We start from the raw sequence: 17,025 nt of genomic DNA, 5'->3' as shown, positions 1-17,025 counted from the left end.
TCCCCCCCTCTCTTTCGGCCCAACCTACCTCAGACGGTTGTTGTGGGGATAAAATGGGGAGGGGAGAGAGAACCACGTACGCAGCCTTGAGCTCCTTGGAGAAAAGGTAGGATAGAAATGTAATAAATAAATAGTTGTATTAGTGTGTGAAATTGTCAGACCCTCCAAGTGTCCCTATTTTCCAGGGACAGTCCCGGATTTACAGAAGCCATCCCAGTTTCTGATTTGATCCCAGAATGTCCTTTTCCTTAGGATGTCCCTATTTTCATCAGAAAAATGTCGGAGGGTATGGAGTTATTCAAACCCAGAGCCAAGGAGATAAGTAACTATGCAGCCTTTAGAAGACATCTGAAAGCAGCCCTGTATAGAGAAGTTTTTAAATGTTTAATGTTTCATTGTTTTTATATATGTTGGAAGCTGCCCAGAGTGGCTGGAGCAACCCAGTCAGATGGGTGGGGTATAAATGTTGTTGTTGTTATTGTTTATAAATGTAGTTGTAGTAGTAGTAGTAGTAGTAGTAGTAGTGGTTGTTATCAGAGTACAGTGGTACCTCGGGTTACATACGCTTCAGGTTACAGACTCCGCTAACCCAGAAATAGTACCTCGGGTTAAGAACTTTGCTTCAGGATGAGAACGGAAATCATGCAGCAGCAGCGGCGTGACGGCAGCAGGAGGCCCCATTAGCTAAAGTTGTGCTTCATATTAAGAACAGTTTCAGGTTAAGAATGGACCTCCGGAATGAATTAAGTACTTAACCCGAGGTACCACTGTAATGTTGGAGAGTTTGTATTGTTGTTGTTATATTCCTGTGGTTGATATGACCATGATTTGTCAAAACAACAAAAATAGAAAAGTTGCATAAATAAATAACATAATTTTAAAGGAGTCCTACCATAGTTCCTCCAACAAGCCAACCTTCTGTTTTGCTTTGCTGCAGGGGAACCATCTCCAAGGCCTTCTCTGGAGCTGACCTGCGGGCCGGGCCCAGGCCAAGTGACCTTAGAGCCAAACCAAACTCTGGAGCTGCGCTGCAACTTGGCTCCCGTTGAGGAGCTCCTCAACATTACCTGGAAGAAGAATGGGCTCCCACTAGCAGAAAAGGACAACTTCCGCCTCCTCCCCAATGGATCTTTGCTCATTTCTTCGCCAGGGGTGTCACCTTCAGCGGAGGGAACCTTCCCAGGAGGGTCCAGCGCAGAGGGAAATTACTCCTGCGTTTCCCATGGATCTTTCGGCTCAGTCGCTGGCCAGACCGTTGTACTTCGTGCACCGAGTGAGTATCCGGGTTTTTGTGCCCACCTCCTTTTAGCATTAAAAACAACTCCTTTTGAAAACAAGGGGAAGAAGCAAGTTTTATTTACTGTTTTCTAAAAACAATTTCAAGTAGGCAAGTTCTGTATTGCTTTTAAAGGGGTGTTGTTTTTAACACCACAGTACTTAATGTTTTGTGAGAGGGCTCAGAATATAGATGAATAAATTGAAATAAGCAATGCCAGTAAAAATGAAAGCCCTCTCATTGATGAATCCCATTCAGGGAATCTTTTAAAAGTTTCCCTGACTGAGATTTAAAGAGTATTTAAGTAGCTGTTTCTTAAAACAAGAGAAAGAAGCAAGTTTTATTTACTGTTTTCTTAAAAAAAAAAGAAATGGGGTAGGCAAGACATTTTTATGATTGTTTTGTATTGGTTTTAAAGGTGTGTTTTTTTAATGCAAACATCGCTGTACTTGATGTTTTGTGAGAGGGGTCAGTATATAGATAAATAAATTTAAATAAGCATTGCCAGTTAAAATTAAATCCCAGTCACTGATGAACCAGGGAATATCTTGTTTGAACCTTGCCTCTGCCACAGACTTCACTCAGTGTTCTTTGGCAAACCTCTCTCTCTTTTTCTCTGCCCCAACCTTCCTATCTTAGGGTTGCCGTATTTCAAAAAGTGAAAATCCAGACAAAAAAGTTGACGAGCTTCTTTTGGCCAAGTTGTTGTTGTTTGGCCAAATTTTTGAGCTATTTTTTAAAAGAAATTAGCCAAAAAATCAACACTTCCGACATGGGTTGCCATATGCATTTTTACTGATCTTCAGAAATTCTGCCCGGACCCTATTTCTGACAGATGACTCCTGGATATGTCTGGGAAATTCCGGCCGTAGGGCAATATCTGCAATATTGAGAGAGTAACATTGACCTATCTTGTAGGGTCGTTGTAATGGCTGTGGGGAAAAAGAAAGAAAAAGTCCGTAAAGGACTTTGAGTCATCTAAAAAGGCTGCATGGCTCCTAAAGATTATTTGATGGCTCATGCAAAGAGGCAGGAATTCTCCCTGATGAGCTTTCGCTCCTGGTGCCGCTCAGTATCTTCTGAACGAGAGGGGGAAATATGCCCATTGTGATGTATGAAAGTCACCTGCTGGGTTGTTTTGACCATGAGCTCTTTGTGTGCTCCATTTAGCATTCAGCCTGTGTGAGCGCAGGAAGGATCCCAGAGAAATCCATCTTGCTGCAAGTGGGACGTAATGTTGTGTTTGATCAGAGGACTTGTTTACACGCAGAAGGGTTCATTGCTCATGCTGGGGGTAGGGAGGGCTGATTAATATTTGGCAATATATCATTAGTGTCTGCGGAGGTGTATATAGTAAAATATATGGAGAATGGCCCCGCCCAGGTTCAAGACCGAGCTCAGTGGGCAAATATTCTCACCTGGTTTGAGGCAGCTTCCTGTGTTGGGGAGAGGCCGTAGCTCAGCGGTAGAGCACCTGCTTGGCTTGCAGAAAGACCCAGGTTCAATCCCTGTTAGCTCCTAATATGCTTGGGAATGTCCCTGTAGGGGTGCTGCCAATCAGTGTGGATGTACCAAGGGTCTGGCTTTGTGTAGGGTAGCTTCTTCTGTTCCAGGGGCCGTAGCTAAGAGGTGGAGCATGTTCTTTGTAAAGTCCCTTTTGATATAGGTTCAGTCCCTGATGTCTCCACTTAGGGTTGGGGAAGACCTTGCAGATTGTTTACCAGTCAGTGTTGACAATACTCCGCCTAGGTGGACAAGACTGTGTTTATGGCAACTTCCTCCATTCCAGGGGAGGGGCCACAGCTCAGCAGCAGAAGGTGCAGGCAGAAGGTCCAGGTTCATCCAGCATTTCCAGGGCAGGTGGGAAGGCCTTCCAGCGCCCTGTCCTGAAACCATGCAGATCTGCTCCCAGTATTGATCTAGATAGACCAGTAAGGCAGCTTTTCATGTTTTTTTGGGGGGAGGACTCAGCATCAGGGCCTTTGCTTTGCATGCACAAGGTCTGAGGTTGAATTCTAGGCATCTCCAGGTAGGGCTGCCCTGTTTTTGCCTGCACAGTTTGAAATCAATCCATGCAGGCAAGGCACAGCCTGAAAGCCACTGATGGTCAGCAGAGTTCTAAGCACCAGGCAGCAATCAGCTGGTTGCCAGGCCTTGCACAGCACTTTGCAAGGCCCATCCATTCGCTGAGCAGCTCTGCAACCCCTGACAATCAGCTGGTTGCCAGAGCTTGCAAAGCCATTTGCACAGCACGGCCCCTTTGGGCTGACCTGCATCTTTACCTGTTCCACACCTGACAACATGAATGGTATCAGGTGCTCAATTGGTGGGGGAAACCAGGTGGGCCTTGCAAAGCCCATAGGCTGGAGGCTCCCGACTACAAAGCAATGTAGTTCCACTTCCCCACCAAGACCTTGGCATTGATGCCCATGGGGCAGAGTGAGGAGAAAAATTGAACAGGCTTTATTGTACAATAGACATGATTCTTTGGGAGGGAGTGGCCCAATTCCCAGACTGGCCCGTTCCCTGGGGCACACCTTTGTTTGGGATGACCCCTAGCTGGATGGTAGAGCACAGACTCGGAAAGTATAAAGCCCCAAATCCAAATATCCAGCTCTCAAAGCAGCAGGATGGAAAAGCTTTCTGATGAGACCCTAGACAGCCACTTCAGGAGTCAGTGGTTGGGCTCTGACATAACCCTAACTGGTTTAGCATCACATGCATGTCCTGTTTCGGTTGATTTCCAGAACCCATGGGGAAAGCACCAAAGCTGGTCCAGTGTTGCTGGACCATGGACAGCTCCAAGTGAGAAAATTACTCTGATAAATGTTGTGATCAGGCTGAGACCTTTTATGTCTCTGTCTGTGGACTTCCTCCTCCAGACTTTGTCCCAGGCAACCAATGCTCCTCCCTTCCACAGCCTCTGCCCTAGCGCACTCTCAGCACTGCTGGGATGATGTTGATGTGCAATGTGAAGCATCTTGCTTCTTCTGGCTTAGGAGAAGGTGTCCTTGAGGGTCCAGGCTCTGGCCCTATCAGCATTGGTTACCTGGGAGTTGCTCTGGGAGTTCTTGCCAACTCACAGTGGTCTTTATGCTTTCCGCCATCAGCTCTGAGTCCTGACCCAGACCTGGCTCCTCTTCTGGTGCCTCTGCAGCCTCTGTGTCCAGATCAGTTCTGGATAAACAGGTCATGGTAGTGCATGGGCCTTGGGCTCACAAGCTCCCTTTCCCTTCTCCACTGAGGTTGCGTCAAGGAGATGGGAAGTGTCTGCTTCTGTTTTTCGCTAAGCATGATTTGCTGACATTTGCAAACTCAGAACAGTGTTTAGTCTTGACTGCAGTTTAGGGGAAAGAGCCGGGATCAGAAACCGTGGTTTGAAGTTGGCTGGTTTCTCTGAACCATGGTTAAGAATAAACATTGCAGTTTGTTGAAAATGTCTGTTCACATAATGCTAAACTATGGATTAGTGTTACCTCCAAACACAGCCAATTCTGGGAAGGGCCACAGCTCAGTGGTAGAGCATCTATTTTGTGTCCCAGGTTCAATCCTTGGCAGCACCTGTCCCCTGAAACCCTTGAGCATCATTGCCAATCAGTGTCAATGATACTGAACTGGATAGTGAATGGTCTGGTTCAGTATAAGGCAGCTTCCTATGCTCCTGTGGGCTAGACCAGGGGTCAAATTTGGCAGGAGGGAGTTTTCTATGTTACATATGAATAATAACGCTCAGATCTTTCTTTGTTGGCCCCAGTTGGCCACTATGGAATCAATGGAGTAAAACTTAGAGGAAATTATCCAGCAATTGCTCCAACTTTTCCTTGAGCACAGATGTTCCCTCTTCTGTCCTTGTTTGCCATTCAGGCTGCAGAGGCAGAACTGGCTCTTAGATGGGCTCACACTCCCTCTCGGGCCTTGCCTCTTGGCCTTTGGAAGAAAGAACATGGTCTCTAGAAGCCATTCGGGAGAGTTAGAAATTCCTTTCCCTCTCTCTCTGGAAGCAGATCTGTTCACACTTTCAGCTGAGCCAAGGAAGGGGAGTCATGTTGACACCTGTTATGACGCGCAAATTGGGTTTTAGTGTGTACTGTTCATGTGATCTTGATGAGAAATAAGACATGTATGTTGTTAAAATAATATTTAATTATCCTACCTGGCTTTTCCGCTATAGTCAGCTCAGGGCTGCAAGGAGTACAGGGAAGTTGTCCTATTTTATTGTCACTAGAGGTGGATAGATCAGCTTGTTTCTGCTCTTTGCCAGTTTCACACACGATCATTTGTGAGTCTGTTCAGTTCCATATTAATCTGAATTTTTGAATGTATTTTCTTACAAAGTGACCCTCAGGGATCCTTCCAGCTCAACAATTCTATGAAAATGCACACTCCTTTCTCTCAGAGTATGCATTTCTAAACATATTTTATCCTAAAATACACACATTATATGCCTTCAGGCATTTTTTTAAAGCTGAAAACTGCATTACAACATTTAGGAAGAAGTGTGGAGGGTGGCAGTATTCGCACTTGCACATTCATCCAGGAGTGGTAGATCAGATCAGTTCATATGGGAAATCAGGAAGAATGAACCCTTCAAGCACCCCTAATCCTTACAATAACCCTGCAAGGTAGATTAGGCTGAAAGAGAGATGGTTGAGCAACATCACCCAGTGGCCAGTTAAGAGACCCAAGTGCGCATTGTGCCTGGCCAGCCTGCCTGGTCAAATATTGCCTAATTTGTCATCTGTTGACTGTGATCAAATATTGCCCAGTTGTTTCTGAAACCAAACACTATTCTGTAGGTGGCAGTTTGCCTTTCTCCTTTCTTAGCAAGGGCAGGAGTGAGGGGGATTGCCTTCCCTGTACTTTTGCCCCAGTCATGGGCAAACCAAGTAGCATAGCAAAGAATTTCCTCTGTCCTGCAGGCCACCAACTGCAGGAATACCAACGGAAGCAGCCAAAATCACTACCCAGGACTGCCCGGGACTCCACTTTGCTTGCTGCAGGCAACTAAGAGTGCCTTCTCCATATCTTATCTGTCTACCTGCACTCTAAAGCACCTGTGAAGGACTCTAGCAGTGACTAGGAACCCATGGTGCTCCAGATGTTGTTGGACTACAACTCCCATGATCCCTGGTTATCCTGGCTGTGGATGATAGGAAATGGAGTCCAATGACACTTGGGGGACCACAGATTCGCCACCCCTGGATTTTAGATTCAGATACAGAAACTTAATTCCCCCCCCAAAAAAGTTAATCTTGTTGCACAATAACGATTCCATAATTTTTGTTTTTGTGCGTGATTCGCATATGTGGCATCAAACATATGTGCATCAAAACATGTTGATGATTAAAGTACCCTCTTGGTTCTAATAAAATGAATGTTTTAACCATGGTTTCCCAAACTTGGGTCTCCAGCTGTTTTTGGACTACAAATCCCATCATCCCTAGCTAGCAGGACCAGTGGTCAGGGATGATGGGGACTGTAGCCCAAAACCAGCTGGAGGCTGAAAGCTTAAAGGGTCATTGATCAGATTTGTTAAAAACCAGTTCGGTACCTAACCCAAGACCCCATCCTTGATCCAAACACAAAACTCCCTCCACTGTTTTAAAATACAAAATGTTGCCACTTTTACTTATGTGCACAATTGAACACATTTGTTGGTAAATAAACAGCATGGCTGGCACTTTTTAGTATTATTTCATCCTTTGGGGGAGAAACCCCTCCCAAGTGCTCCCATGAGCTTTGATACAACTGAAGAAGAGAGAAATTGTAAGGAACTAAAACTTCTCATGTTTCTCTGCCCCCTTTCCTGCCTCTCTTCCACTGCCACCCTCGACCTCCCACCTCCAGCTTTGTCTCAATTTTTTCAACATCCAGAGTCCCAGACGGTGAAAGAAAATGGTATGGCCCGCTTTGAGTGTCGGATCAAAGGGCTGCCTCCTCCAGTGATCACCTGGGAGAAGGACCATGTGGCTGTGCCTTCAGAGGCCAGGTGAGCTGGGCTGGAGTGTGTAGCTTCCAGGTGGATAAAAAGACTGTTTTTTTGAGACATCAGCTCACATTGGCAATATGGATAATTCTTCAGTCCAAATACAAATATTATCCTTATTGGCAATTATGACCTGCCTTTCACCCTAAGGTCTCAGGGTGGGTTACAACAGTAAGGAAACTGATAGAAACAGTTTAAAGCAACCTAAAATCACATCAATAATCTGGGTCCTAAAAATGTTAACAGTCCAGAAGATGTTATCCCAATGGTTGGGGAAGGGCTAAAGCTTAGTAGTGGAACGTCTGCTTTGGATGAAGGTTCAGTCCTTGGCTGCATCTCCAGGTGGGGCTGGGAGAAACCCCCTCCCTGAAATCCTGGATAATTGCTGCAAGCCAGTGTAGGCAACACTAGCTGGACCAATGATATGATGCAGTATAAGGCAGCTTCCTATGTTCCTAAGCAACAACAGCTGAGAGGCCGCTCCTGCTTTTAAAGAGAGGGGTGCAGGGCAGGACCAGAAGCACAGATTAGTAGAATTGGAAGGGAGCCTGAGGCTCATTTAGTCCACCCCCTGCAAGGCAGGAATAAGCAGCTGTCCCATAGAGGGATCGAACTTACAACCTTGGCATTATCAGCACTATGATCTAACCAACCGAGCTATCCAGGCCCTGTGTGGTTCTAGGGCGCAGGGGGTGGCACATCCTGAGCCCAACTCTTCAACCCTCTTTCCACCCCCAACCTAGCCGGCTCTACTAATTGACCAGCTGCATCTTTGGTAACCCCAGGAGTCAACGCAGGATCTGGCCCAGCCAACTCCCACTCCAGCACAGAGGTGTCCAGCCAAAACAGTGTGGGACTCTCTCTCTCTCCCCACTCTCTGTGCTTTTCCCTGTCTTGGAGGTCCTCCTGCTCTGACAGATCCTGACATTCCCACCCCCATAACACCGAGAGATAACGCATTGTTACACGTGCATGTGAATCAGCCCCATGAGCTGTGCTATGTGGCTGATGTATTGGCTCGACCTAGCATGGCAGTCATATATCTATATATCTATATATCTATATATCTATATATCTATATATCTATATATCTATATATCTATATATCTATATATCTATATATCTATATATCTATATATCCCCCTGTCCTTTGATTCCCACAGGTTCATTGAACTCCCCAACGGGGTCCTCCAGATCATAGACGTGCAGGAGAGCGATGCTGGAATGTACCATTGTGTGGCAACCAACTGGGCAGGGCAACGCTACAGCTCTGGAGCAGTTCTCAGCATCTCGAAAGGTAGGGGTTATACGAGCTAAATCTTCTCTGTTCTTTTAATATCTAGATCTGTCAACCTTAGTGACATTTGATTCTTTCTTCCATCCTTTTTTTATGGCCCAGCACCAATAAGAGTTAGGACGTGGGTGGCGCTGTGGGTTAAACCACAGAGCCTAGGACTTGCCGATCAGAAGGTCAGTGGTTCAAATCCCCGCGATGGGGTGAGCTCCCGTTGCTCAGTCCCTGCTCCTGCCAACCTAGCAGTTCGAAAGCACGTCAAAGTGCAAGTAGATAAATAGGTACCGCTCCGGCGGGAAGGTAAACGGTGTTTCCGTGCGCTGCTCTGGTTCGCCAGAAGCAGCTTAGTCATGCTGGCCACATGACCCGGAAGCTGTATGTCAGCTCCCTCAGCCCATAAAGCAAGATGAGTGCCACAACCCAAGAATCGGCCATGACTGGACCTAATGGTCAGGGGTACCTTTGTCTTTACCAATAAGAGTAACTCTGAGCTGGGTGTCTGCAACCACCACAATCTTTTACATCCCTTCCAGTGTCATCCCTTAAGTAATGCTACATTGGGGCCCAGAGGCATTGTGGGAAAATAAAGATCATGGCAGATACAGTCACTTGACTTTGCATTTTGCCTGCAGTTTTTTGTTTTTTTAAAAAATGCTGCCCCCTGCAATTAACAATCCCTGCCACTACCAGATAGAGTTATAGTGAGGAGGGGAATGGGGACCAACTCCTAGGATGGTGCTAGGAGAGTCACTAGGGCAGTGCTGAGGAACTTTATGGAAAACACAATTTAAGTCACTCCGAAAGAAAATACTAGCGCACTCAAAATCATTTGTACATGCGCAGAAATGATTGGGATTTAGCTGAAAGGCAGCACATGGAGATCTGCATTAATCGTTGCAATGCATCCATTATTATTCTTATTATTCTTATTATTTTGTGAAATTATTGCATAATCTAAGAAGGGTGTGTGTCTGTGACTGTCATGAAGGGACCTTGCACTTCTGGGTTTGCCACTACACTATTGAGGAGTACTCTTATGTGGAAAGGGCAAACTTCTCTCTCAGTTGAGCTTGTCTGTTATTACTTGAGCCTTACATTGATGAATCCTAAGAAGGTTCTGGATAAAAACTGAGGTTCTCCCAGGAACACTGGGTGGCATTCAGCATGGTTTTCAACAGTGAAATTAACGAACATGATTAAGTTCGGTCCATCAATTTAAGTAAGTCTACTCTATCTTCGAGTTACATACCACTCAGAGTTTGAAAACCACTCTTTTCAAGCAGTTGCCAGGCTATTTTTCTTCTCTTTTCTGAGGAAAAGAAAACTCCCCACCCTGAGGCAGACAAAAGGCAGGCAAACATGACTGTGGGTGACAAAAACTCATCTGTGGATGATGAATACGATGTTTTGTTTTTAATAAGAAACACTGCCCTCTGAAAGATCATTGATATCTCTGGCAGGTGGCTGATCCTTTGCTTCTTTCCCTATTTCCAAAGCAGTCAAGGAAGGCAAGTGGTGTCTGGTCAGAAACCATTTCTGTTGCTGTTGTTAAACAAAGCTTTATACATACATGCACTGGCGGCCTCATACCTGAAGTTGCTCAGGAATTCTATGAAACCTAAAAAAATTAGTGCAGCATAGAAACGTTCAGCCTGCCATCTTGATTCAAAAGAGCACCCAATCGTATCCAAACATAAGCAGAAACTTGCTCCTCTATCTCAGGAACCATCAGGCAAAATTTGTTTGCAGTATCTAAAGAGGTGTCTAAATGCATATAGCAAACAAGCTGCTTTTCAAAACACATATGCTTTCCTCTGGGAGCTACAATTCCCAGAGTTCGCTCTGAAGAGGGATTGATTGTTAAACTGCTCTAGGAATTGGAAGTTCTGTGAGAGGGGAATAGGAGTCTTCTAAAAATTCCAGTTTTTCTTTCCCTGGATGGAGAGGGGACCCCACCCCCACCCCCTTGGCTGTTTCAAAGGCGAGCTCATCTCCGTCAAAGGTCACCGAAAGGGGTTTGCTACCCTGTTGGTGGCAGAGATGCAGGCAGCAACTGTGAGTCGGGGCTGTTGCCGTGCGAGCGGCAGATGTTTCAGGCCGGGCAGACGTCACGGTGTAAATTTCCAGACGCTCCTTGGGGAACTGCATTCCAAACGGGGAGAAGGATCTGGGGGCCTTTTACAAGCAGATCTCTTTCATGGCCCTGAAATGGAGAAGTTGTCGTCACTTAGAGGAAATATCTCCACAAAGAGAGAGAGAGAGAGAGAGAGAGAGAAGAAGAAGAAGAAGAAGAAGAAGAAGAAGAAGAAGAAGAAGAAGAAGAAGAAGAGAGAGAGAAATAGCACAGCCCTGGTCATTTAAGTCCCTGTCCAGACCTCAGAGAGGGTGACCAAGAACTCCCCACCTACTGCCAAATACAGTGGTACCTCGGGTTAAGAACGTAATTCGTTCTGAAGGTCCGTTCTTAACCTGAAACTGTTCTTAACCTGAGGTACCACTTTAGCTAATGGGGCCTCCTGCTGCCGCTGCTCTGCCACCACACAATTTCTGTTCTCATCCTGAAGCAAAGTTCTTAACTTGAGGTACTATTTCTGGGTTAGCGGAGTCTGTAACCTGAAGCTTCTGTAACCTGAAGCATCTGTAACCCAAGGTAGCACTGTATGAGCCAGCCACAGACTCTCTTCTGAAAAGAAAACTGGTGAGCCAGTGTGGTGTAGTGGTTAAGAGTGATAGACTCGTCATCTGGGGAACCGGGTTCGCGTCTCCGCTCCTCCACATGCAGCTGCTGGGTGACCTTGGGCTGGTCACACTTCTCTGAAGTCTCTCAGCCCCACTCACCTCACAGAGTGTTTGTTGTGGGGGAGGAAGGGAAAGGAGATTGTTAGCCGCTTTGAGACTCCCGAAGGGGAGTGATAAAGCGGGATATCAAATCCAAACTCCTCCTCCTCCTCCTCTTCTTCTTCTTCTTCTTGTGTCGGACCCCAACTCAATAGAAAAGTGTGCATGTGTGGATTCAGCATAGAAACAAAGAGAGCAGGGGTAGGGAATGCGGCCCTCCAGTCCTCTCTGCCTGGCCCTTAGCCACACCCCTTACCACTCCTGCTTGAAGTGTTTTTGCCTGACCAGAATGTGTCTTTGAACTCTGATAGCGCCTCTCACTTGCTTAGGCAGAGGGTAGAGGGGTGGAGTGTTTTGAGCGTGTGTAGAAACTAGCTGACTGTACAAAGGTAGGATTTGTTTGTTGCCACGCCCACTTAAGCCTCTAGCCACACCCACCACTGGCATGTGCCCCCCTCCATCCCAAGGTTGCCCAGAAGGAACCTTGACCCTCGCGTCCTCCTCCGCCTCCTCCTCCGCCTTCTCTTCAATCAATCTGTTGCTGCTTTGCTTTGTCCTGAGGGAGGAGAAGCTCTGCTGGGCTGATGCTGCTGGCTCTCTACCCTGCTGCTCATATCTTGTACAAATATTTGATGTTGGAAGCACGTTTTTAGTGGTGACAGAGCCACAGGAAGCGATTCTGCCAGCAGCAGCCTCCCAGCGTCTTCTCCAGTAATGGCAGGCTTACCCAGTTCTTTAGCTGCAAAGCCATGACACTCACCCAACCCCAATTGTTGCATTGGGGCCTACACCTCGGTAGTGGTACCCACCCTGTGGAATGCCTTCCCATCAGGTGTCAAGGAGATGAGTATCTACATAACCTTTAGAAGACATCTGAAGGCAGCTCTGTATCAGGAAGCCTTTCAATGTGTAATGTTTTATTATGTTTTATATATGTTGGAAGCCTCCCAGAGTGGCTGGGGCAGCCCAGTCAGGTGGGTAGGGTACACATAAAATTATTATTATTATTATTATTATTATTATTATTATTATTATTATTATTAGAGAATGGGGGAGACCCATGTATACCACCTTGAGCTCCTCAGAAATAAAGGTGAGATATAAATTAAGTAACTAAGTAAATAAATAAGCAAATAAATAAATAGCACACAAGAAGGAATTGAGCCCAACATTCTTGCAAATCCCGGCAGCTGGAATTCAGAGGGATTCTGCCTCCAGATCATTGCACCTTTTCATCATATCAAACAGGGAGCTGTCCATGACTGCAAGCCAGAAATATAGGAATTTGCCTTATACTAAACCAGACAGTTGACTCAGTATTTGTCTGCACTGAGGGCTTATCCACACTTAACTTTTCCTTTGAGCTTTCTAGGCACAGCTTTCCTGGACCCCACCCCCTGCACCGCTTTTCACTGGAAAACCCGATCTTTACCACTAAGTCAGAGCAAACAGCAATTCGGGTTTTCTGTGGATTGCTGTTTGCTCCAATCCAGCAGTAAAGAGCAGGAATTCTCTCTGAGAATTCCGACAGGAGTCAATTCCCAGTCCTGTTTGGAGGTGCCGTCAATTGAACCCAGGACCTTCTGCGTGCAAGGCAGATGCTCTGTCACTGGGCCACGGACCTTCCCCAAGAAAGCTCCTACCTGCACCTGTTTTGTAATTACACCAATACAAACATCTTCATTCCACCCTTCTTCCACAGAGCTCAAGGCAGCTTGCAAGATTTTTCCCCAGTCCTCATTTTATCCTCAACATCAACCCTGTGAGTTAGGTTAGGCTGAGGTCACTTACTGAGCTTCATAGCTGAGTTGAGGATCTGAAACCTTTTTATAAGGCCAAAATTCTGTGAAAGGTAATCTGTTGGGAATTGCAGGCTTGGACACAAAAGTTGACATTGTCTCTCTCCCTGCTACCCATTTCTCTCTCTTTCTCTGTTGCCCCCCTTTATCCCCCATTTTCCCATGAAACCAGGGTTGCCCGCAGGTTCCTCCCTTCTTCCAACAACCCCACAGCACAGATGAATCTTGGAGTGGCCTTAAGAGTCTGTTTTGAGAAACTGGCCCCAGCAGAGGCCTGCCTAGGCAGAGATGGATGGCTGCTGCCATTCCCTCTGCCCCACAACCCCCGCATTTCGCGAATGCTCAGCCCCACACCACTTGCGTTCCAACATGGCTTGCTTGCTGGTGGGGAGGCCGGCGACCGGCTTGGATCTCAGCTGTCAGCAGCAGCCTGAGACGGCGAGATATCAGACAACTGAGCCCTGCTCTGCTGTTTGGCTGTGAACTTTCTCACCCTTTTCCAGAGGAGGAGCTTGAAGTTTTATTCAGCCTCCGAGAACCTCCCCTGAGAATAGATTCAGGCTTTTGGAGCAGCTGTTCAATGGAGGGAAGGGGAGGGAAAAGGATCCGTCCGTGATTTTCTACCATTCTTCTGCAGATAGCAAGAGACCCATTTTAAGGTTGCTGCAGAGGAGCTTTCAAAACTCAGCCATTCTCCTCCCACCCTTTTCCAAGGGAGGGGGCACATTGTACAGTCCTTGTCCGTTGGGAAACAAAAGGAGGTTTTACAGAAACCTTCATTCTTTGTCACATAAATAGTTTTGCAAGTTTTAACCTGTTTCACCAGAAGATTAAGCAATGGAAACGTGGGAGCGATTTTGATCAACGAAAGGACGCTCTCAATTGGTGAGCCTGAGAATTAAGTGTTTGCTTCCCAAAGTAATGTTGACTCTGAATGGTCACTGTAGTAAGGAAAATGAGAAAGAGGGGGCAGCTTTTGTTGCTGGAAGGGTAAACTGTCTCACATGTCTCCTGGTATCTCAAACAAGATGCCAGTGTTGAGCTAGAGGTGACGGTCTGATTTGTTTAAATTGAGGTGAGTCCTGAATTAGGTGGCGCTGTGGTCTAAACCACTGAGCCTAGGGGTTGCCGATTGGAAGGTCGGCGGTTAGAATCCCCGCGATGGGGTGAGCTCCTGTTGTTCGGTCCCAGCTCCTGCCCACCTAGCAGTTTGAAAGCACACCAGTGCAAGTAGATAAATAGGTACCGCTCTGGCGGGAAGGTAAACAGAGTTTCCGTGTGCTGCTCTGGTTCGCCAGAAGCGGCTTAGTCATGCTGGCCACATGACCTGGAAGCTGTCTGTGGATAAACGCTGGCTCCCTCAGCCTATAGCGAGATGAGCGCCGCATCCCCAGAGTCATCCACGACTGGACCTAACGGTCAGGGGTCCCTTTACCTTTACTGAATTAGGAACCAAAGGAGAGTTTTGCTGGATCAGGCCAATGGCTCATCTAGTCCAACATCCTGTTCTCACAGTGGTTGAGGCCTCGTAACAGAGTAAGCACGCAGGTTTCTGTAAATTGGAAGTGTAAGCTGCCATCCTATTGTTTGGTGCTTAAGGTAAAAATGGGAGGGGAGCAGGCAGAATAAGGGCAACAGGTCCTTGGATCAGCAACATAGCTCATGTTTATATGCAGAAAGTCCAAGGTTTGATCCTTGGTACTGCAGATTAAAACTTTGTGGGGGGGGGGTGAAGCCTTCCAGATGTTGCTGTACTCCAGCTCACATCATTCCTGACCATGCCGATGGGAGCTGGAGTCCAACTTAGGAACTTATGCATGCAGGTGCTCTGTCGTGGAGCTACAGTCTTTTGCCATGAACAGGATCCCACTTGTGCTGTAGTCACTATACAAACACCTCCTTCGCTCATAGGCATCAAATTAAAAGCAGCTCTGGGCCTGGAAGAACCAGATTATTTTCTTGAAAGCTTGGCTTGCTTAGATTTCTAAATTTTTTATTTACACTTTTCAAATATATACATTTCACCGATTTTACAATCATTTTGACATTTTAAAACTTGACTTCCACCTCTTTCTGCGGTTCCTTAAATTTATTTTTAATACCTTCTGCGTATCCAAATACACTTAACTTACTCATTTATTTTTATCTTCCTTAAATATATACTCTTTAAATATATGATCCTGCCAGTGTTTTTATCTGTTTACAATTGATCTGTAAATATTCAATAAACCATTTCCACTCTTTTATAATAAAAAGTTTGTTATCTTGATTTCTTATTCTTCTGGTAAGTTTCGCCATTTCTACATATTCCATAAGTTTTTGTATCCATTCTTCCTTTGCTGGGACTTCTTCTTCTTCTTCTTCTTCTTCTTCTTCTTCTTCTTCTTCTTCTTCTTCTTCTTCTTCTTCTCCTCCTCCTTCTTCCCTTGAAAGTTTGGCTTGCTTAGAATGCTTCGACTCCTTTATCTTGTTTTTTGGAAAGACTAAAAACCTGTACTTTATTCCGCTAGGGCACCAGCTGCCTGCGACAGGGGATGTTGCCATTGTCGCCATGCCGGAAAACGTCACCGTCGTGGTTGGAGAGAGCGCCGTGATGGAGTGCATGGCATCTGCAAACCCCACACCATTTGTTTCTTGGATACGGGATGGTAAGTGAAGACCGCCAGCCCTTTTGATGCCAAGAGGCGACGGTGGGACCCTTTGGTTTCTGAAAAACCCATCAGGAGAGGAATGCGCCCCGAGAAGATTTGCAAAGTGCAACTGAATACAAGGCGGCCGACCTCTCCGTGGCCGGGGAATGGCTCCCAAGTCGGGCTCGCCCATTAACGTGAACGCGATACAAAAGCATGCGGTTCATTTATGTTGTTTGATCTGTAAAAGATACGGAATTCTAGTTGCTGGATGCCTTTTGATCTAAATTGGACATGGCCAATATCGAATGACGCCCCCCAGCTCGAAAGGGCAGGGCAGGAGGGTCGGGCCTTTTGTAGACGTTTCGCGGGGCTGGGCGCATCTGTTGCTGCTTTGCAAAAATAACTCTCGGGTTATCTTTAGGATTATAAAAACGTGATAAAGATCGCTGGAGGCGCTGAGGATGGGGCAGGGCTGGGGCATGCCTCTCTTTTTAAGAAACGCGGCATTTCCCTGTGGGAGTGAAGGTGGCGTGTGAAAGTCACCAAAGCCCCAAAAGATGCCCAAGCAAGAGCCAACCCACCTAATTTTGCAGGATTGGAGATTAGCAGGGCCTTTAACGTCAACCAACTGCCCTGCCCCCAAACTGACCAACATACAAGGCTGGGGGATTCTCAGGCCCAGGGTCCAAGTGTAGCCCTCCAGGTCTCTCTGTCTGGTCCTCCCCAGGCAACACCCCTCTCCAGCCACCCTCTTTGTGCCCAAGCCACACCCCACACTGATGCCACTTCACAGCTTCCTAGAGTGTTTCTGCCTGGGTTGAATGTGGCATTGGGTAATGGTTGCTTGCCTGGGTGTAGGAAGATGCAGTGCTTTTTGTGTGCGATGGGACTCCTTGGTCCTGAGTATTGGCACTTCTTTTTTGGGGGTTGCCCATGCCAGCTATTATGAGCTGGCACCCCCACCCCTTTAAACAGTACCTCTTTGTGCAGTACACAGTTCAGCTATGGAAAACCCTCCTGTTCGGATGCGTCCGGGGAGACAGGGGCAATTGGCTGGCTCTAGCCCACCGGCCGGCAGCCAGGCAAACTCCGGTTCTCAGAGCAGCATCCAAACTGCAACTCAAGCCTCAGAGACCTTTAGAGACTGAGCACGCAAGCTAGCAGAGATACTCTTTGCAACAGAAGTAGCAGACAGAGGC

At 46.6% G+C, this 17,025-nt stretch overlaps 1 protein-coding gene and 1 long non-coding RNA gene across 3 annotated transcripts in view; both read left to right on the top strand.

Moving 5' to 3' along the window:
• LOC310831985 overlaps positions 1-17,025 on the top strand; it is a 372,207-nt gene that overhangs the window by 54,227 nt on the left and 300,955 nt on the right. The window lies entirely within an intron of this gene.
• IGDCC4 (immunoglobulin superfamily DCC subclass member 4) overlaps positions 1-17,025 on the top strand; it is a 75,817-nt gene that overhangs the window by 23,645 nt on the left and 35,147 nt on the right. The window contains exons 2-5 of one of the 2 annotated variants that reach the window (XM_083713066.1): positions 938-1,273; positions 7,124-7,265; positions 8,426-8,559; positions 15,704-15,841. In XM_083713066.1, the coding sequence (XP_083569192.1) occupies positions 938-1,273; positions 7,124-7,265; positions 8,426-8,559; positions 15,704-15,841 (750 nt within the window). The remainder of the gene's footprint in view (positions 1-937; positions 1,274-7,123; positions 7,266-8,425; positions 8,560-15,703; positions 15,842-17,025) is intronic. The other variant, XM_083713067.1, reaches the window with a different exon arrangement.

The sequence above is a fragment of the Podarcis gaigeae genome (genome assembly GCF_964106915.1).
Source record: "Podarcis gaigeae genome assembly, chromosome: 14".
NCBI lineage: Eukaryota > Metazoa > Chordata > Lepidosauria > Squamata > Lacertidae > Podarcis > Podarcis gaigeae.
The sequence above is the reverse complement of the archived record's forward strand: the minus strand, read 5'-3'. Positions and strand labels throughout refer to the sequence as shown.